The sequence below is a fragment of the Pseudorasbora parva genome, chromosome 1 (assembly GCF_024679245.1).
Source record: "Pseudorasbora parva isolate DD20220531a chromosome 1, ASM2467924v1, whole genome shotgun sequence".
Taxonomy (NCBI): Eukaryota; Metazoa; Chordata; class Actinopteri; order Cypriniformes; family Gobionidae; genus Pseudorasbora; species Pseudorasbora parva.
Genome location: NC_090172.1, coordinates 12769898 through 12792795, shown reverse-complemented (window position 1 = coordinate 12792795; position 22898 = coordinate 12769898). Strand labels below are relative to the sequence as shown.

At 42.4% G+C, this 22898-nt stretch overlaps 2 protein-coding genes across 2 annotated transcripts in view; both read left to right on the top strand.

Annotated features, from left to right (window-relative positions):
• Positions 1–17423, top strand: part of LOC137046033 (mucin-2) — a 23715-nt gene extending 6292 nt beyond the window's left edge. The window contains exons 19-31 of the mRNA XM_067426794.1: positions 186–337; positions 421–559; positions 639–743; positions 833–1012; positions 1120–1356; positions 1452–1608; positions 1719–1847; positions 2341–2488; positions 2568–2611; positions 2722–2946; positions 3470–16974; positions 17070–17178; positions 17314–17423. Of these exons, the coding sequence (XP_067282895.1) occupies positions 186–337; positions 421–559; positions 639–743; positions 833–1012; positions 1120–1356; positions 1452–1608; positions 1719–1847; positions 2341–2488; positions 2568–2611; positions 2722–2946; positions 3470–16974; positions 17070–17178; positions 17314–17423 (15240 nt within the window). The remainder of the gene's footprint in view (positions 1–185; positions 338–420; positions 560–638; positions 744–832; positions 1013–1119; positions 1357–1451; positions 1609–1718; positions 1848–2340; positions 2489–2567; positions 2612–2721; positions 2947–3469; positions 16975–17069; positions 17179–17313) is intronic.
• Positions 17347–22898, top strand: LOC137047891 (intestinal mucin-like protein). The gene is made up of 11 exons (XM_067425841.1): positions 17347–17761; positions 17969–18231; positions 18646–18814; positions 19073–19177; positions 19277–19317; positions 19413–19538; positions 19707–19802; positions 21781–21909; positions 22009–22048; positions 22316–22436; positions 22600–22898. The coding sequence occupies exons 3-11, from the start codon at positions 18676–18678 to the stop codon at positions 22799–22801; spliced, it is 999 nt and encodes a 332-aa protein (XP_067281942.1). The 5' UTR covers positions 17347–17761; positions 17969–18231; positions 18646–18675; the 3' UTR covers positions 22802–22898.

Sequence of the window (22898 nt, the reverse complement as noted above, 5' to 3'; positions counted from 1 at the left end):
CCCTTTGTGTTCCACTGAGAAAATAACAGCATATGTGTTAGTGTTTAAAAATAAAAACTTAAACTTGCTAAAACTTACTTAAACACAACTCAGTTGTAATATTAGGGTGAACTATTTTTTTTTCTTTTTTTCTTTTTTCTGCAGTAATAATTTTTTTGTAAAATATTGTGTGTTTATGACTGCAGATCAGCACAGAGTGTGTGTCTGGCTGTGTGTGCCCATCTGGGCTGGTGTCAGATGGGAACGGCGGCTGCATTGCTGAAGACCTCTGTCCTTGCATCCATAACGGAGTTGCCTACCAACCTGGGGAAAGCATTAAGACTGAGTGCAATACATGGTACGTTCAACTGTGAGATTTGTAATTATTTTTTACATTTTCGATACTATTGTTTATAATGCACTTAACATTACTTTTTATAGTGCTTGTAAGAATAGACGATGGATTTGTACCACAAACCAGTGCAGTGGGACATGCAGCATCTACGGAGATGGTCATTATAGAACCTTTGATGAGAAAAGATACGTCTTTAGTGGAAACTGTGAATACAGCCTTGTTCAGGTATTAATCTTGCACTTTCCTTTCAGGCTTGAAAATCTTTATAACTTAATCTAAATCGATTTTTTTATGCTATGACCAGGACTTCTGCGACAGCACCAGTGGCACTTTTAGAGTCATTACTGAAAATATTCCCTGCGGATCCACTGGCACCACTTGTTCCAAGGCTATCAAGCTTTTTCTTGGAGTGAGTTAACTCCTGGCATTTACCAAATCAGGCATATCAACCCTTAAATTAATACAGAATGAACATTGCATTTGTCATTTATATTTCAGAGCAATGAGCTTCGATTGACAGATGGATCCTACCAAGTTGTTCGCAGAGATGCAGGAGAGGAGATTCCCTACCAGATGCGCACCATGGGGCTTTACTTGGTGATTGAGGCCAGTAATGGTCTGATGCTCATTTGGGACAGAAAAACAACTATACACATCAAACTCAATCCAGAGTTTAATGTGAGTAATGTGGAAGGACTACCACCTCCATCCTTGTCCAAGGCTGTTTATTAAATACAAATATCTTAAAAATATTTATAATAATAGTGTTCTATTCATATTGACAGGGGCGTGTGTGTGGTCTGTGCGGAAACTACGATGGAAACGCAAACAATGACTTCACTACACGCAGTCAAGCAATCGTTGTCGAAGCCCTGGATTTTGTAAACAGCTGGAAGTTCTCTAGTTGTCCAGATGCAACTCTCATCCAAGAACCATGTGTGCATAATCCATATAGGGAGGCCTGGGCACAAAGGCAGTGCAGCATCATTACTAGCAATGTCTTCTCAACCTGTCATTCACAGGTACTTACAACAAACTTTTGTTTAGGGAACTCAATTATCCTTATGAAAAATTGATTGCATTTACGAGCCACATTGTTATGGATATTGCTTTAAAGGTCGACCCCTCTCCTTTCTATGATGCTTGTGTGAGAGACGCATGTGCCTGTGATAGTGGTGGAGATTTTGAGTGTTTTTGCACTGCTGTAACAGCTTATGCACAAGCCTGTAATGAGGCTGGAGCCTGTGTTGCCTGGAGAACACCTAAAATATGCCGTAAGTCACTAAAAACGATCGCATTATCATCAGATGTACTGTAAAGGAATGACTAAAACTGTTCACCCCAAAAGTCTAAAAAAAATTTAAGGGTTGCCTTTTCATTGCAGCATTGTTCTGTGATTATTACAACCCCCCTGGAGAATGTGAGTGGCATTACAAACCTTGTGGAGCTCCTTGTATGCAGACATGCAGAAACCCTTCTGGAACCTGCTCTAATCAGATACCAGCACTTGAAGGTGAGAACTCATAATTGCAACCAGTTATATCATCTGCGTGTTATTGAGAAAACAGCTACTTGTATTTGGAAGATGTATTGAAATAATTTTGTCACATCACACTTATTTTGTATTCTATTAAATACATATTTTTTAAATAATCAGTGTACAATTACTATTTTAGAAACCCAAGATCATTTTCGGGAGATTTTGCTTCAGCTTAAAAAATATATATATTCAAAGTGATTCAAATGTTTTTTTGTCAATTATTCATGCGAATGTATCACCTTGTATCACCAATATAACCTTGATTCAGAATCATAAAAAATACACAATAGGCTATATCTGCTAAACTGGACAATTTTATAGAACAACGTCTTCAAAACATTTGAAGCAATTGATTAATTTAAATCTATTCTTAAATTGAACTTCACATAAACTCATTCGGGTGGATTTGTTTTTATTTTTATTTATTTTTAATCTGATTTATATTTTTCTCTTGGAACTTTTTTAGGTTGCTACCCTAAATGCCCTCCTGAGCAGCCTGTTTTTGATGAGGATAATATGAAGTGTGTGACACAGGAAGAATGTGGCTGTTATGTTGAAATGTTACATTATGAAATTGGCCAGCAGGTGCCAACCACAGAGAACTGTCAGTCATGGTATGTGTATATTTTCTATTTGAATTTATATTGGTCACTAATATTTTTTAAATAACATATGTGTGCTTTTTTCATGCAGTTATTGTTCATCATATGGTGTTATCTGTGACTTTGATTTAAATGGTAAGATTTTTACCATTTCAGTTTTGAAATAGGTTGAAGATTAGTTTTGTTTAGTTAAAAGCAGAATCTACTTTCATAATATATTTTATATACTTTTTCTTCATTTACAGCATGTACATGCCAATACAACAATGTAGAGTACTACTATGGAGATATAATTTATCACACAACGGATGGACTGGGAGGATGCATCTCAGGCAGATGTTCAGTCAATGGAACTATTGAGAGGACTTTGATACCTTGTGAAACAACTACTGTCCCAACTACATCCCCCATGACCACAACACAGAAATTAACAACAACCCCAACAACAGTTTTCGTCTTCAGCACTCCAGGTATCTTATAATTTCTGCATAGACAGTTTTTCCTCATATATTGCTCATATATTCAGGGTTCATCCATTGGAAATTAAAGCTTGTGCAGAACTTATACTAGGAAGACTAAAAAATATTTTATTATTGAATTGCTTGTTACATTTATATTAAATGTAATAACTTATCTACTTGATTACCACAGAATATACTTCACCGGAAACTGAAAAAGGAACAACCACAACTCAAGTTTTATCTACATCCAACAAGCCAGAACAATTGACAAGCGGACCAACACCTGAAGTTATTTTAACTGCTTCTACTGCAGAAATAAAATATTCAACTGGACAACTTGTGTCTGTAACACCAAAGCCTTCAACATCATCAGAACAAACATCAACACGGTCCTTATCCACAGCAAAGAAAACAACAGAAATTGAAAGCTCCGTAGAGACACAAAGTTCAACAACATCAGAAACCTCAATTGCACCCATTACAAAAATACTTCCAACGGTCACTGGTAAATTGTGGACGACAATTTCCAAAGAATCACAATCTGTGTCCACAACAACAACAACTGAGACTATAACTGAGAACGAAGTGACCACATCTCAGACACCTTTGTCCACCACCAGGCCACCAAAGGTGGTAACAACTGGTCTAACAAGCCTACCAACAACTACAGCCACGACCACCATAGAAGACTTAACAGCTACATCATCTGAAACATCTGCATCTGTAAGCACATCTCTTCCAGTCACACAAACTTCACTATCAGTCGTTACATCCACGCAACCAACAACGCTAACAAAGACGACTGCTGTCCCAGCCACTACACTTGTGTCAACAACAGTGAGTGCTGAATTCTCCACTGGGAATGAGTTTAGCACTCAGGGTATTTCGTCAACAACAAAACCAGTCAAAGGTGAAACAACTATTTCAACCACCACACCAGTCATCACATCTACTACTGTCCTTGTTGAGGAGGGAAGCACCACTGTCCATCCACCTACAGAAACACCATCTCCAAGCAGTGTCTACACAACTTCAAAATCATCTACATCTACTCAAACAACTGGAGAAGCAACAACAACTGAGACTGTAACTGAGAATGAAGTGACCACACCTCAGGCACCTTTGTCGTCCACCAGGCCGCCAAAGGTGGTAACAACTGGTCTAACAAGCCTACCAACAACTACAGCCACGACCACCATAGAAGAGTTAACAGCTACATCATCTGAACCATCTGCATCTGTAAGCACATCTTTCCCAGTGACACAAACTTCACTACCAGTCGTTACATCCACGCAACCGACAACTCTAACAAAGACGACTGCTGTGCCAGCCACGACACTTGTGTCAACAACAGTGAGTGCTGAATTCTCCACTGGGAATGAGGTTAGCACTCAGAGTAGTTCTTCAACAACAAAACCAGTCAAAGGTGAAACAACGCTTTCAACCACCACACCAGCCATCACATCTACTACTGTCCTTGTTGAGGAGGGAAGCACCACTGTCCAGCCAGCTACAGAAACACCATCTCCAAGCAGTGTCTACACAACTTCCAAATCATCTACAGCTACTCAAACAACTGGAGAAGTAACAACAACTGAGACTGTAACTGAGAACGAAATGACCACACCTCAGACACCTTTGTCTACCACCAGGCCGCCAAAGGTGGTAACAACTGGTCTAACAAGCCTACCAACAACTACAGCCACGACCACCATAGAAGAGTTAACAGCTACATCAACTGAAACATCTGCATCTGTAAGCACATCTCTCCCAGTGACACAAACTTCACTACCAGTCGTTACATCCACGCAACCAACAACGCTAACAAAGACGACTGCTGTGCCAGCCACTACACTTGTGTCAACAACAGTGAGTGCTGAATTCTCCACTGGGAATGAGGTTAGCACTCAGGGTAGTTCTTCAACAACAAAACCAATCAAAGCTGAAACAACTCTTTCAATCACCACACCAGCCATCACATCTACTACTGTTCTTGTTGAGGAGGGAAGCACCACTGTCCAGCCAGCTACAGAAACACCATCTCCAAGCAGTATCTACACAACTTCAAAATCATCTACAGCTACTCAGACAACTGGAGAAGTAACAACAACTGAGACTGTAACTGAGAACGAAGTGACCACACCTCAGACACCTTTGTCTACCACCAGGCCGCAAAAGGTGGTAACAACTGGTCTAACAAGCCTACCAACAACTACAGCCACGACCACCATAGAAGAGTTAACAGCTACATCATCTGAAACATCTGCATCTGTTAGCACATCTCTCCCAGTGACACAAACTTCACTACCAGTTTTTACATCTACGCAACCAACAACGCTAACAAAGACGACTGCTGTGCCAGCCACGACACTTGTGTCAACAACAGTGAGTGCTGAATTCTCCACTGGGAATGAGGTTAGCACTCAGAGTAGTTCTTCAACAACAAAACCAGTCAAAGGTGAAACAACGCTTTCAACCACCACACCAGCCATCACATCTACTACTGTCCTTGTTGAGGAGGGAAGCACCACTGTCCAGCCAGCTACAGAAACACCATCTCCAAGCAGTGTCTACACAACTTCAAAATCATCTACAGCTACTCAAACAACTGGAGAAGTAACAACAACTGAGACTATAACTGAGAACGAAGTGACCACACCTCAGACACCTTTGTCTACCACCAGGCCGCCAAAGGTGGTAACAACTGGTCTAACAAGCCTACCAACAACTACAGCCACGACCACCATAGAAGAGTTAACAGCTACATCATCTGAAACATCTGCATCTGTAAGCACATCTCTCCCAGTGACACAAACTTCACTACCAGTCGTTACATCCACGCAACCAACAACGCTAACAAAGACGACTGCTGTGCCAGCCACTACACTTGTGTCAACAACAGTGAGTGCTGAATTCTCCACTGGGAATGAGGTTAGCACTCAGGGTAGTTCTTCAACAACAAAACCAGTCAAAGCTGAAACAACTCTTTCAATCACCACACCAGGCATCACATCTACTACTGTTCTTGTTGAGGAGGGAAGCACCACTGTCCAGCCACTTACAGAAACACCATCTCCAAGCAGTGTCTACACAACTTCAAAATCATCTACAGCTACTCAAACAACTGGAGAAGTAACAACAACTGAGACTGTAACTGAGAACGAAGTGACCACACCTCAGACACCTTTGTCCACAACCAGGCCGCCAAAGGTGGTAACAACTGGTCTAACAAGCCTACCAACAACTACAGCCACGACCACCATAGAAGAGTTAACAGCTACATCATCTGAAACATCTGCATCTGTAAGCACATCTCTTTCAGTGACACAAACTTCACTACCAGTCGTTACATCCACGCAACCAACAACGCTAACAAAGACGACTGCTGTGCCAGCCACTACACTTGTGTCAACAACCATGAGTGCTGAATTCTCCACTGGGAATGAGGTTAGCACTCAGAGTAGTTCTTCAACAACAAAACCAGTCAAAGGTGAAACAACTCTTTCAACCACCACACCAGCCATCACATCTACTACTGTCCTTGTTGAGGAGGGAAGCACCACTGTCCAGCCAGCTACAGAAACACCATCTCCAAGTAGTGTCTACACAACTTCCAAATCATCTACAGCTACTCAAACAACTGGAGAAGTAACAACAACTGAGACTGTAACTGAGAACGAAGTGACCACACCTCAGACACCTTTGTCTACCACCAGGCCGCCAAAGGTGGTAACAACTGGTCTAACAAGCCTACCAACAACTACAGCCACGACCACCATAGAAGAGTTAACAGCTACATCATCTGAAACATCTGGATCTGTAAGCACATCTCTCCCAGTGACACAAACTTCACTACCAGTCGTTACATCTACGCAACCAACAACGCTAACAAAGACGACTGCTGTGCCAGCCACTACACTTGTGTCAACAACAGTGAGTGCTGAATTCTCCACTGGGAATGAGGTTAGCACTCAGGGTAGTTCTTCAACAACAAAACCAGTCAAAGCTGAAACAACGCTTTCAACCACCACACCAGCCATCACATCTACTACTGTTCTTGTTGAGGAGGGAAGCACCACTGTCCAGCCAGCTACAGAAACACCATCTCCAAGCAGTGTCTACACAACTTCAAAATCATCTACAGCTACTCAGACAACTGGAGAAGTAACAACAACTGAGACTGTAACTGAGAACGAAGTGACCACACCTCAGACACCTTTGTCTACGACCAGGCCGCCAAAGGTGGTAACAACTGGTCTAACAAGCCTACCAACAACTACAGCCACGACCACCATAGAAGAGGTAACAGCTACATCATCTGAAACATCTGCATCTGTAAGCACATCTCTCCCAGTGACACAAACATCACTACCAGTCGTTACATCTACGCAACCAACAACGCTAACAAAGACGACTGCTGTGCCAGCCACTACACTTGTGTCAACAACAGTGAGTGCTGAATTCTCCACTGGGAATGAGGTTAGTACTCAGGGTAGTTCTTCAACAACAAAACCAGTCAAAGGTGAAACAACGCTTTCAACCACCACACCAGCCATCACATCTACTACTGTTCTTGTTGAGGAGGGAAGCACCACTGTCCAGCCAGCTACAGAAACACCATCTCCAAGCAGTGTCTACACAACTTCAAAATCATCTACAGCTACTCAGACAACTGGAGAAGTAACAACAACTGAGACTGTAACTGAGAACGAAGTGACCACACCTCAGACACCTTTGTCCACCACCAGGCCGCCAAAGGTGGTAACAACTGGTCTAACAAGCCTACCAACAACTACAGCCACGACCACCATAGAAGAGTTAACAGCTACATCATCTGAAACATCTGCATCTGTAAGCACATCTCTCCCAGTGACACAAACTTCACTACCAGTCGTTACATCTACGCAACCAACAACGCTAACAAAGACAACTGCTGTGCCAGCCACTACACTTGTGTCAACAACAGTGAGTGCTGAATTCTCCACTGGGAATGAGGTTAGCACTCAGGGTATTTCTTCAACAACAAAACCAGTCAAAGCTGAAACAACTCTTTCAACCACCACACCAGCCATCACATCTACTACTGTTCTTGTTGAGGAGGGAAGCACCACTGTCCAGCCAGCTACAGAAACACCATCTCCAAGCAGTGTCTACACAACTTCAAAATCATCTACAGCTACTCAGACAACTGGAGAAGTAACAACAACCGAGACTGTAACTGAGAAGGAAGTGACCACACCTCAGACACCTTTGTCTACCACCAGGCCGCCAAAGTTGGTAACAACTGGTCTAACAAGCCTACCAACAACTACAGCCACGACCACCATAGAAGAGTTAACAGCTACATCATCTGAAACATCTGCATCTGTAAGCACATCTCTCCCAGTGACACAAACTTCACTACCAGTCGTTACATCCACGCAACCAACAACATTAACAAAGACGACTGCTGTGCCAGCCACTACACTTGTGTCAACAACAGTGAGTGCTGAATTCTCCACTGGGAATGAGGTTAGTACTCAGGGTAGTTCTTCAACAACAAAACCAGTCAAAGGTGAAACAACACTTTCAACCACCACACCAGCCATCACATCTACTACTGTCCTTGTTGAGGAGGGAAGCACCACTGTCCAGCCACCTACAGAAACACCATCTCCAAGCAGTGTCTACACAACTTCAAAATCATCTACAGCTACTCAAACAACTGGAGAAGTAACAACAACTGAGACTGTAACTGAGAACGAAGTGACCACACCTCAGACACCTTTGTCCACCACCAGGCCGCCAAAGGTGGTAACAACTGGTCTAACAAGCCTACCAACAACTACAGCAACGACCACCATAGAAGAGTTAACAGCTACATCTGCATCTGTAAGCACATCTCTCCCAGTGACACAAACTTCACTACCAGTTGTTACATCCACGCAACCAACAACGCTAACAAAGACGACTGCTGTGCCAGCCACTACACTTGTGTCAACAACAGTGAGTGCTGAATTCTCCACTGGGAATGAGGTTAGCACTCAGGGTAGTTCTTCAACAACAAAACCAGTCAAAGCTGAAACAACGCTTTCAACCACCACACCAGCCATCACATCTACTACTGTCCTTGTTGAGGAGGGAAGCACCACTGTCCAGCCACCTACAGAAACACCATCTCCAAGCAGTGTCTACACAACTTCAAAATCATCTACAGCTACTCAAACAACTGGAGAAGTAAAAACAACTGAGACTGTAACTGAGAACGAAGTGACCACACCTCAGACACCTTTGTCCACCACCAGGCCGCCAAAGGTGGTAACAACTGGTCTAACAAGCCTACCAACAACTACAGCCACGACCACCATAGAAGAGTTAACAGCTAATTCATCTGAAACATCTGCATCTGTAAGCACATCTCTCCCAGTGACACAAACTTCACTACCAGTCGTTACATCTACGCAACCAACAACGCTAACAAAGACGACTGCTGTGCCAGCCACTACACTTGTGTCAACAACAGTGAGTGCTGAATTCTCCACTGGGAATGAGGTTAGTACTCAGGGTAGTTCTTCAACAACAAAACCAGTCAAAGCTGAAACAACACTTTCAACCACCACACCAGCCATCACATCTACTACTGTCCTTGTTGAGGAGGAAAGTACCACTGTCCAGCCACCTACAGAAACACCATCTCCAAGCAGTGTCTACACAACTTCAAAATCATCTACAGCTACTCAAACAACTGGAGAAGTAACAACAACTGAGACTGTAACTGAGAACGAAGTGACCACACCTCAGACACCTTTGTCCACCACCAGGCCGCCAAAGGTGGTAACAACTGGTCTAACAAGCCTACCAACAACTACAGCCACGACCACCATAGAAGAGTTAACAGCTACATCATCTGAAACATCTGCATCTGTAAGCACATCTCTCCCAGTGACACAAACTTCACTACCAGTTGTTACATCCACACAACCAACAACGCTAACAAAGACGACTGCTGTGCCAGCCACTACACTTGTGTCAACAACAGTGAGTGCTGAATTCTCCACTGGGAATGAGGTTACCACTCAGGGTAGTTCTTCAACAACAAAACCAGTCAAAGCTGAAACAACGCTTTCAACCACCACACCAGCCATCACATCTACTACTGTCCATGTTGAGGAGGGAAGCACCACTGTCCAGCCAGCTACAGAAACACCATCTCCAAGCAGTGTCTACACAACTTCAAATTCATCTACAGCTACTCAAACAACTGGAGAAGTAACAACAACTGAGACTGTAACTGAGAACGAAGTGACCACACCTCAGACACCTTTGTCTACCACCAGGCCGCCAAAGGTGGTAACAACTGGTCTAACAAGCCTACCAACAACTACAGCCACGACCACCATAGAAGAGTTAACAGCTACATCATCTGAAACATCTGCATCTGTAAGCACATCTCTCCCAGTGACACAAACTTCACTACCAGTCGTTACATCTACGCAACCAACAACGCTAACAAAGACGACTGCTGTGCCAGCCACTACACTTGTGTCAACAACAGTGAGTGCTGAATTCTCCACTGGGAATGAGGTTAGCACTCAGGGTAGTTCTTCAACAACAAAACCAGTCAAAGCTGAAACAACGCTTTCAACCACCACACCAGCCATCACATCTACTACTGTTCTTGTTGAGGAGGGAAGCACCACTGTCCAGCCAGCTACAGAAACACCATCTCCAAGCAGTGTCTACACAACTTCAAAATCATCTACAGCTACTCAGACAACTGGAGAAGTAACAACAACTGAGACTGTAACTGAGAACGAAGTGACCACACCTCAGACACCTTTGTCTACCACCAGGCCACCAAAGGTGGTAACAACTGGTCTAACAAGCCTACCAACAACTACAGCCACGACCACCATAGAAGAGTTAACAGCTACATCATCTGAAACATCTGCATCTGTAAGCACATCTCTCCCAGTGACACAAACTTCACTTCCAGTCGTTACATCCACGCAACCAACAACGCTAACAAAGACGACTGCTGTGCCAGCCACTACACTTGTGTCAACAACAGTGAGTGCTGAATTCTCCACTGGGAATGAGGTTAGTACTCAGGGTAGTTCTTCAACAACAAAACCAGTCAAAGCTGAAACAACACTTTCAACCACCACACCAGCCATCACATCTACTACTGTCCTTGTTGAGGAGGGAAGCACCACTGTCCAGCCACTTACAGAAACACCATCTCCAAGCAGTGTCTACACAACTTCAAAATCATCTACAGCTACTCAAACAACTGGAGAAGTAACAACAACTGAGACTGTAACTGAGAACGAAGTGACCACACCTCAGACACCTTTGTCCACCACCAGGCCGCCAAAGGTGGTAACAACTGGTCTAACAAGCCTACCAACAACTACAGCCACGACCACCATAGAAGAGTTAACAGCTACATCATCTGAAACATCTGCATCTGTAAGCACATCTCTCCCAGTGACACAAACTTCACTACCAGTCGTTACATCTACGCAACCAACAACGCTAACAAAGACGACTGCTGTGCCAGCCACTACACTTGTGTCAACAACAGTGAGTGCTGAATTCTCCACTGGGAATGAGGTTAGCACTCAGGGTAGTTCTTCAACAACAAAACCAGTCAAAGCTGAAACAACGGTTTCAACCACCACACCAGCCATCACATCTACTACTGTTCTTGTTGAGGAGGGAAGCACCACTGTCCAGCCACCTACAGAAACACCATCTCCAAGCAGTGTCTACACAACTTCAAAATCATCTACAGCTACTCAAACAACTGGAGAAGTAACAACAACTGAGACTGTAACTGAGAACGAAGTGACCACACCTCAGACACCTTTGTCCACCACCAGGCCGCCAAAGGTGGTAACAACTGGTCTAACAAGCCTACCAACAACTACAGCCACGACCACCATAGAAGAGTTAACAGCTACATCATCTGAAACATCTGCATCTGTAAGCACATCTCTCCCAGTGACACAAACTTCACTACCAGTTGTTACATCCACACAACCAACAACGCTAACAAAGACGACTGCTGTGCCAGCCACTACACTTGTGTCAACAACAGTGAGTGCTGAATTCTCCACTGGGAATGAGGTTACCACTCAGGGTAGTTCTTCAACAACAAAACCAGTCAAAGCTGAAACAACGCTTTCAACCACCACACCAGCCATCACATCTACTACTGTCCATGTTGAGGAGGGAAGCACCACTGTCCAGCCAGCTACAGAAACACAATCTCCAAGCAGTGTCTACACAACTTCAAATTCATCTACAGCTACTCAAACAACTGGAGAAGTAACAACAACTGAGACTGTAACTGAGAACGAAGTGACCACACCTCAGACACCTTTGTCTACCACCAGGCCGCCAAAGGTGGTAACAACTGGTCTAACAAGCCTACCAACAACTACAGCCACGACCACCATAGAAGAGTTAACAGCTACATCATCTGAAACATCTGCATCTGTAAGCACATCTCTCCCAGTGACACAAACTTCACTACCAGTCGTTACATCTACGCAACCAACAACGCTAACAAAGACGACTGCTGTGCCAGCCACTACACTTGTGTCAACAACAGTGAGTGCTGAATTCTCCACTGGGAATGAGGTTAGCACTCAGGGTAGTTCTTCAACAACAAAACCAGTCAAAGCTGAAACAACGCTTTCAACCACCACACCAGCCATCACATCTACTACTGTTCTTGTTGAGGAGGGAAGCACCACTGTCCAGCCAGCTACAGAAACACCATCTCCAAGCAGTGTCTACACAACTTCAAAATCATCTACAGCTACTCAGACAACTGGAGAAGTAACAACAACTGAGACTGTAACTGAGAACGAAGTGACCACACCTCAGACACCTTTGTCTACCACCAGGCCACCAAAGGTGGTAACAACTGGTCTAACAAGCCTACCAACAACTACAGCCACGACCACCATAGAAGAGTTAACAGCTACATCATCTGAAACATCTGCATCTGTAAGCACATCTCTCCCAGTGACACAAACTTCACTTCCAGTCGTTACATCCACGCAACCAACAACGCTAACAAAGACGACTGCTGTGCCAGCCACTACACTTGTGTCAACAACAGTGAGTGCTGAATTCTCCACTGGGAATGAGGTTAGTACTCAGGGTAGTTCTTCAACAACAAAACCAGTCAAAGCTGAAACAACACTTTCAACCACCACACCAGCCATCACATCTACTACTGTCCTTGTTGAGGAGGGAAGCACCACTGTCCAGCCACTTACAGAAACACCATCTCCAAGCAGTGTCTACACAACTTCAAAATCATCTACAGCTACTCAAACAACTGGAGAAGTAACAACAACTGAGACTGTAACTGAGAACGAAGTGACCACACCTCAGACACCTTTGTCCACCACCAGGCCGCCAAAGGTGGTAACAACTGGTCTAACAAGCCTACCAACAACTACAGCCACGACCACCATAGAAGAGTTAACAGCTACATCATCTGAAACATCTGCATCTGTAAGCACATCTCTCCCAGTGACACAAACTTCACTACCAGTCGTTACATCTACGCAACCAACAACGCTAACAAAGACGACTGCTGTGCCAGCCACTACACTTGTGTCAACAACAGTGAGTGCTGAATTCTCCACTGGGAATGAGGTTAGCACTCAGGGTAGTTCTTCAACAACAAAACCAGTCAAAGCTGAAACAACGGTTTCAACCACCACACCAGCCATCACATCTACTACTGTTCTTGTTGAGGAGGGAAGCACCACTGTCCAGCCACCTACAGAAACACCATCTCCAAGCAGTGTCTACACAACTTCAAAATCATCTACAGCTACTCAAACAACTGGAGAAGTAACAACAACTGAGACTGTAACTGAGAACGAAGTGACCACACCTCAGACACCTTTGTCTACCACCAGGCCACCAAAGGTGGTAACAACTGGTCTAACAAGCCTACCAACAACTACAGCCATGACCACCATAGAAGAGTTAACAGCTACATCATCTGAAACATCTGCATCTGTAAGCACATCTCTCCCAGTGACACAAACTTCACTTCCAGTCGTTACATCCACGCAACCAACAACGCTAACAAAGACGACTGCTGTGCCAGCCACTACACTTGTGTCAACAACAGTGAGTGCTGAATTCTCCACTGGGAATGAGGTTAGTACTCAGGGTAGTTCTTCAACAACAAAACCAGTCAAAGCTGAAACAACACTTTCAACCACCACACCAGCCATCACATCTACTACTGTCCTTGTTGAGGAGGGAAGCACCACTGTCCAGCCACTTACAGAAACACCATCTCCAAGCAGTGTCTACACAACTTCAAAATCATCTACAGCTACTCAAACAACTGGAGAAGTAACAACAACTGAGACTGTAACTGAGAACGAAGTGACCACACCTCAGACACCTTTGTCCACCACCAGGCCGCCAAAGGTGGTAACAACTGGTCTAACAAGCCTACCAACAACTACAGCCACGACCACCATAGAAGAGTTAACAGCTACATCATCTGAAACATCTGCATCTGTAAGCACATCTCTCCCAGTGACACAAACTTCACTACCAGTCGTTACATCTACGCAACCAACAACGCTAACAAAGACGACTGCTGTGCCAGCCACTACACTTGTGTCAACAACAGTGAGTGCTGAATTCTCCACTGGGAATGAGGTTAGCACTCAGGGTAGTTCTTCAACAACAAAACCAGTCAAAGCTGAAACAACGCTTTCAACCACCACACCAGCCATCACATCTACTACTGTTCTTGTTGAGGAGGGAAGCACCACTGTCCAGCCAGCTACAGAAACACCATCTCCAAGCAGTGTCTACACAACTTCAAAATCATCTACAGCTACTCAGACAACTGGAGAAGTAACAACAACTGAGACTGTAACTGAGAATGAAGTGACCACACCTCAGACACCTTTGTCTACCACCAGGCCGCCAAAGGTGGTAACAACTGGTCTAACAAGCCTACCAACAACTACAGCCACGACCACCATAGAAGAGTTAACAGCTACATCATCTGAAACATCTGCATCTGTAAGCACATCTCTCCCAGTGACACAAACTTCACTTCCAGTCGTTACATCCACGCAACCAACAACGCTAACAAAGACGACTGCTGTGCCAGCCACTACACTTGTGTCAACAACAGTGAGTGCTGAATTCTCCACTGGGAATGAGGTTAGTACTCAGGGTAGTTCTTCAACAACAAAACCAGTCAAAGGTGAAACAACGCTTTCAACCACCACACCAGCCATCACATCTACTACTGTTCTTGTTGAGGAGGGAAGCACCACTGTCCAGCCACCTACAGAAACACCATCTCCAAGCAGTGTCTACACAACTTCAAAATCATCTACAGCTACTCAAACAACTGGAGAAGTAACAACAACTGAGACTGTAACTGAGAACGAAGTGACCACACCGCAGACACCTTTGTCCACCACTAGGCCGCCAAAGGTGGTAACAACTGGTCTAACAAGCCTACCAACAACTACAGCCACGACCACCATAGAAGAGTTAACAGCTACATCATCTGAAACATCTGCATCTGTAAGCACATCTCTCCCAGTGACACAAACTTCACTACCAGTTGTTACATCCACGCAACCAACAACGCTAACAAAGACGACTGCTGTGCCAGCCACTACACTTGTGTCAACAACAGTGAGTGCTGAATTCTCCACTGGGAATGAGGTTAGCACTCAGGGTAGTTCTTCAACAACAAAACCAGTCAAAGGTGAAACAACTCTTTCAACCACCACACCAGCCATCACATCTACTACTGTCCTTGTTGAGGAGGAAAGCACCACTGTCCAGCCAGCTACAGAAACACCATCTCCAAGCAGTGTCTACACAACTTCAAAATCATCTACAGCTACTCAAACAACTGGAGAAGTAACAACAACTGAGACTGTAACTGAGAACGAAGTGACCACATCTCAGACACCTTTGTCCACCACCAGGCCACCAAAGGTGGTAACAACTGGTCTAACAAGCCTACCAACAACTACAGCCACGACCACTTTAGAAGAGTTAACAGCTACATCATCTGAAACTTCATCATCTGTAAGCACATCTCTCCCAGTGACACAGACTTCACTACCAGTCGTTACATCCACGCAACCAACAACGCTAACAAAGACGACTGCTGTGCCAGCCACTACACTTGTGTCAACAACAGTGAGTGCTGAATTCTCCACTGGGAATGAGGTTACCACTCAGGGTAGTTCTTCAACAACAAAACCAGTCAAAGCTGAAACAACGCTTTCAACCACCACACCAGCCATCACATCTACTACTGTTCTTGTTGAGGAGGGAAGCACCACTGTCCAGCCAGCTACAGAAACACCATCTCCAAGCAGTGTCTACACAACTTCAAAATCATCTACAGCTACTCAAACAACTGGAGAAGTAACAACAACTGAGACTGTAACTGAGAACGAAGTGACCACACCTCAGACACCTTTGTCCACCACCAGGCCGCCAAAGGTGGTAACAACTGGTCTAACAAGCCTACCAACAACTACAGCCACGACCACCATAGAAGAGTTAACAGTTACATCATCTGAAACATCTGCATCTGTAAGCACATCTCTCCCAGTGACACAAACTTCACTACCAGTTGTTACATCCACACAACCAACAACGCTAACAAAGACGACTGCTGTGCCAGCCACTACACTTGTGTCAACAACAGTGAGTGCTGAATTCTCCACTGGGAATGAGGTTAGCACTCAGGGTATTTCTTCAACAACAAAACCAGTCAAAGGTGAAACAACTCTTTCAACCACCACACCAGCCATCACATCTACTACTGTCCTTGTTGAGGAGGGAAGCACCACTGTCCAACCAGCTACAGAAACATCATCTCCAAGCAGTGTCTACACAACTTCAAAATCATCTACAGCTACTCAAACAACTGGAGAGGTAACAACAACTGAGACTGTAACTGAGAACGAAGTGACCACACCTCAGACACCTTTGTCCACCACTAGGCCGCCAAAGGTGGTAACAACTGGTCTAACAAGCCTACCAACAACTACAGCCACGACCACCATAGAAGAGTTAACAGCTACATCATCTGAAACATCTGCATCTGTAAGCACATCTCTCCCAGTGACACAAACTTCACTACCAGTCGTTACATCCACACAACCAACAACGCTAACAAAGACGACTGCTGTGCCAGCCACTACACTTTTGTCAACAACAGTGAGTGCTGAATTCTCCACTGGGAATGAGGTTAGCACTCAGGGTAGTTCTTCAACAACAAAACCAGTCAAAGGTGAAACAACTCTTTCAACCACCACACCAGCTATCACATCTACTACTGTCCTTGTTGAGGAGGGAAGCACCACTGTCCAGCCAGCTACAGAAACACCATCTCCAAGCAGTGTCTACACAACTTCAAAATCATCTACAGCTACTCAAACAACTGGAGAAGTAACAACAACTGAGACTGTAACTGAGAACGAAGTGACCACATCTCAGACACCTTTGTCCACCTCCAGGCCACCAAAGGTGGTAACAACTGGTCTAACAAGCCTACCAACAACTACAGCAACAACCACTTTAGAAGAGGAAACCTCATTCGAAACAACCAAAACAATATATAAATCTACCATTCCAGCATTTACCACTACAAATCTTTTCTACTCATCCACATCTGTGGAGACCTCAATTGGTCCCATTACACAAACACCACCTTTTACCCTTCCCGTCTCTAGTGGGTCTGCTCTGCTCTCAACCACTTCTATTGTTTGTTGCTTTGTGAATGGCACAGACTTTCAATCAGGTACAAATACTTCACATACTCACATACTTCACACACACACACACACACACACACACACACACACACACACACACACACACACACACACACACACACACACACACACACACACACACACACACACACACACACACACACACACACACACACACACATATATAATATTTGAGAGGCAGTCTAACATTCTGTAACTTCTATTTTTTACAGGTGATATCATTTATAATGTTACTGATGGCTTTGGTTGGTGCTTCACTGCATACTGTAACGCAACTTGTCATATCGTGAAGATTTCCACATCTTGTGGAACCTCTCCATCACCATCTATTTCTCCTGAAACAACCACATATTCTAGTGCATCAACAATAGGCACAACACAACCTGTCACATTAATATCCACAACTAATACAAACACAGAAGAAGCAACTACCACCTTTGGGCCTAAGTGTGATGCACTTGATCCACCAAGACAGGTACATCCTACTGTAACTAATTTGGTCCTTTGATTCATAGGTTATGGAACCTGTATCATCAGTAGGGCCATGTCCCTCCATTTCAGTGGGAACACAAGGAAATCTAAAATAAATTAGCATGTTTTTATTTTAACGCCATTTTTATCCAATGCAACTTTCCTTATATTTCATAATAACAACGCAAACAGATGTTAAGCAGCCTCTTGAAAATGGATAGTAAATTTGCATATTTTGACGGAAACATTGCAATCATTAAATAATGAATGGAGTCTCAGGTGTAGGGGAATAATGCACCTCTTTAAATAAAGCAAGGCCATATAATTAACAATTGGTCATTCAAAGAATTTATTATACCATGTCAGCTTCCCATCTATGAAAATGAGTTGTACCTGACTAGTTTTATTGGTTTTGCAGCCCAATGATACTTGGCAGAGTGGATGTCAAATGTGTCAGTGTGACAGTGAAACACTGACGGTTCTTTGCCAGCCTGTTACTTGTCCCGTTTCACCACCTGTTACTTGTGATAAGCCTGGACAAGTGCTTGTCAATACAACAACTGACTGCTGTGAGATCTCTGAATGCAGTAAGTAATCTGAACACAAGAAAGTTCGGGGACACAGGCATAAAAGCAGATGCTTCCATAAATGCAAATAACAATTAATTTAAGTACAATTCATTTGATATATATTTATTGTTTAACAGTGGGTTTTAACTGATGAGCCGTGGCCAAAAAATTTGTTCCTAAAAAGAAAATATGGGCCTTGATTTTACCCATTGACAGATTTGTGGTACTTCACATACAACAAAATGCTAAACAACAGTGCTTTATATTATTCTACAGGTTGTGATATAAATTTCTGCCCTATTCCTATACTACAATGTCCACTGGGCTTTATGCCATCCTTCAGTTTCACTCCAGATAACTGCTGTCCAGAGATTGTTTGCTGTGAGTATAAGAACCATTTGTTCTCAATGAATAGTACTTTACCGTTTTGGTATGATGCAATGCATATTTGTGCACTCATTCATTTGTTATTCTTTACAGCACCCATGGAAGTTTGTGTCCATAATACCACAGTTTATCAGGTAAAATTAGATATTTGTGTATCTATAAATACCTTATAAGATTTTTAAAACAATTTACATGCACACTTATTACCTCTCACTATTCTCCCCTCTAGCCTGGCTCACCTATACCAAGTGATGATCCATGTAGACTTTGTCAATGTGGTTGGAATGTGGATCCTGAAACAAAACTTCTTTCTCCAGAGTGTGTGATAGCTGACTGCAACATCAACTGTCCAGAGGTATAGAGGTCTATTTATGCCCCTACGCAGACTAGGGGACTAGCTCAGTTGGGTTATGTATGTGAATAATAAGCAAAGAAAATAGACAGCTTTAAAAGAACACTGCGTCCAGTTAGGTTAGGTATCAGTTTCCCAGCAATGTGATGTTTTTATCCTCTTTTTCTATAGGATCAGGAGTACCAACTTATTCCTGGTCAGTGCTGTGGAGAGTGTGTTAGCACTAATTGTGTGGTTGTGCATGACAATATCACAGTTACAATTTCTGTAAGTTCTTACATTCATTCTAGAACTTTAACAACTGTGTTGTAAAACACCCCATACGGAAATGTAATATATGTCTATATATGAAATATCAATATATGCGATATATGTGATATATAAAGTACAAACATATATGAAACATATTAGAAATTGGAACAATTCCATATATTGACATATATATGTATCCCATATATTATATATGTTAATGTATGTATAAAACATATTTTGACATATAGGTCTTATATATGAAATATCCTAATATGCTCATATAGAGTAAAAACATAAATGCACATATATGCACAGCATCAGAAATTCCATATATTGACATATATCTTTAGTCCACATATTATATATGTTTAAATTATATATGTGACAAATCATTATCACTGTCAAATGCTGTAGAGTCTTAAAATCTATACTATGTATAAAACAAATGACATTTAAAATATAAAATATTTATAATGTTACTTATTGTCAGGTGAGGCAAGAGATGAAGGACTCAAGGGTGCAGAGGTTAATGGCCTTTTTATTAGACTTCAAAAATAAACAATCGAAACAATCAAACCCCTTCATGCTTGTAACTGGCTCGTCTTAGTTTTTTATACAATAAGAAATACTCAAAAAAACGGGAATTCACTTTTGCCAATAGTTTGTGTTCAAACTAACTGTAAGATTCTCAATGAGGGAGTGAAAATAAATTGTATCTATTTAACCACTGAATGAGATAACATAGTAACAATTAGCACATGGATGGAAATCCAAGACAGCATTGTAAATATCAAAGCTCAACACTATATGTAAACAAACAAACAGTAAATCAATTCCAAACCCAAAATACTAGTGATATACAAACAAAAAACAGTACCAAACAATTCAAAATGCCCTAGAGGGAAAAGGATATACAGTCTGCAATGCAAGTCTCTTGAGTGTTGTAGAAGTCCTAGCAGGCAATGAAGATATACAATCCTAAATCCTAGATTAGGCACTGGCACAATCCAACACAGGTCAGAAGTAGGTATCAGTGCACTCAAGCCCCATAACAGAGTCCTCTGCAAGCTTCTCTGCAAACTTCCAAACACTATGAATTAACATTTTTATGGGTACATAAAAATGTGCATTTGAACAAGATTGTAAAGCATTAGAATGTACAATTCACTTAACTCTCAAACACAATGTGATTCCAGGCATTTTCACCCATGCTCCATTGCCATGCCTCTCCTCTATGCTACTCGTAACCTTAAAACCACTTCCTCCCTCTGTTGCCCTCTAGAGGACAGGATGAAAAATGTCACCCATGTACCAGAGTAACCGTTACATGCTACACAGAACAAAACATGAAAGTACACGCAATGGCTATGATGAGCACAAGCCGCATGCTAAACAAACAACCCTAAACACATGGACAAAAGAGTGTATACTGCCCAAGCAAAACTAGATGCTCACACGAGACCAAGCGAATGCTCAAACTGTACACTTTCAACGGGGAGGAAAACACACATGGAGCTTTTAATGTCCGAAGCCTGAACCTAAACCAAATTATGAAATGCCAGGATTCAAACACCACTATATAAATCCATATAAAATCCAATACAAGCATACTGAATGTTTGCATATATTATGTTTAAATAAACTTACATATATAAATTCGACATATATTGTTTACATATATGGCATTAACATACAGTACCATATAAAAAATCATCATATAAATAATTTTAATATATGTATATATAATAATTTTTCTATGGGTATTTCATACATGGTATAAACCTATATCTTCATATATCGTGAGAATGTATATATGCGCTAATAATGTATTGCCTTATATGAAACATATATGACATCACTACTCGGATATAGGGACATATATGTACATATATTACATTTCCGTATGGGACATTTTATAACATCAAATTAATGAATATTAATTACTCCATGAAGTAATCTTTTAATATATCTAAATCTATTGCTCCACTAACAGGTTAACCAGGCATGGCAACCAACTAATGACAAATGTGTGAAATACGAGTGTGAACGAATCAACGGTAACTCACAGGCAGTTGAGATTAAGACTGCTTGTCCTGCCTTTAATGCTGAAGATTGTATCCCTGTAAGTGGCTTTCACTGCACACTATTTTGATTGAACTTTTGGTATTTGTAAGTAAAAATTAAGTCTTTGTAATGGTCAATGCTTTTACTTTTTCTACAGGGAACAGAGACAACAGACGCAGACGGCTGCTGTAAAACTTGTGAGTCTCAGTTGGCAAAATGTATTATGGAAAATAACAATTGCATGTGTTAATGAGAATTAAATCTACTCTTAGAAAAGTGTATACATTTATGTCGCATTTGAATCTGATTTGCAATTTATAAAATAGACAGTTGCTGTCACTCACATATACATCTCATGCCCATATTTTTAGGAGCAAAATAACATTTTAATAAGAAAAGAGTACTTTTTTCGTACAGGCTGTACAAGTATATTTTGTAACACATGTGTTTTTCATTTCTATTAGGCACGCTGGACAACAAATGTAACGTTCAGAAGAACAGCACCTTCTTGGTCAGCAATGGCTGTATAAGCAGCACACCTGTGGAAATAACGTCCTGTGCAGGCTTGTGCGGTACCTCATCAATGTGAGTATCAAAATCAGAATCCTTCATTTCTAAATATATGTCATTTTTGTCCCATGCAATGCCCAAAGAATGGAAGCTTGTTTTCTGCCTTGGAATAAAACAATGATACTGCCTGTGCTGATAATTAACAACAGGACCATCACTTCATTGTATGTTAAAACAGATACTCCGTAGAAGCGAACTCTCTTGTGCATTCATGCTCGTGCTGTCAAGAAAGGACATTCACCAAAAAGGAAGTGACTCTGACTTGCCCAGATGGGACAGACATCAACCACTCATACATTCACATCGAGTCTTGTGGCTGCAAGGCCAGCGATTGCCCTGGTCAATCTACTTCCTTAAAGAGACGCCGGAGGAGATTGTGAAGCTGCATTTTTAACAACATACAGAATTTCAAATGTATCTCAGCATGAATCTGTAAATTTGAAAACTTTTAAATGTTTGTGATAGTTATATCTATGG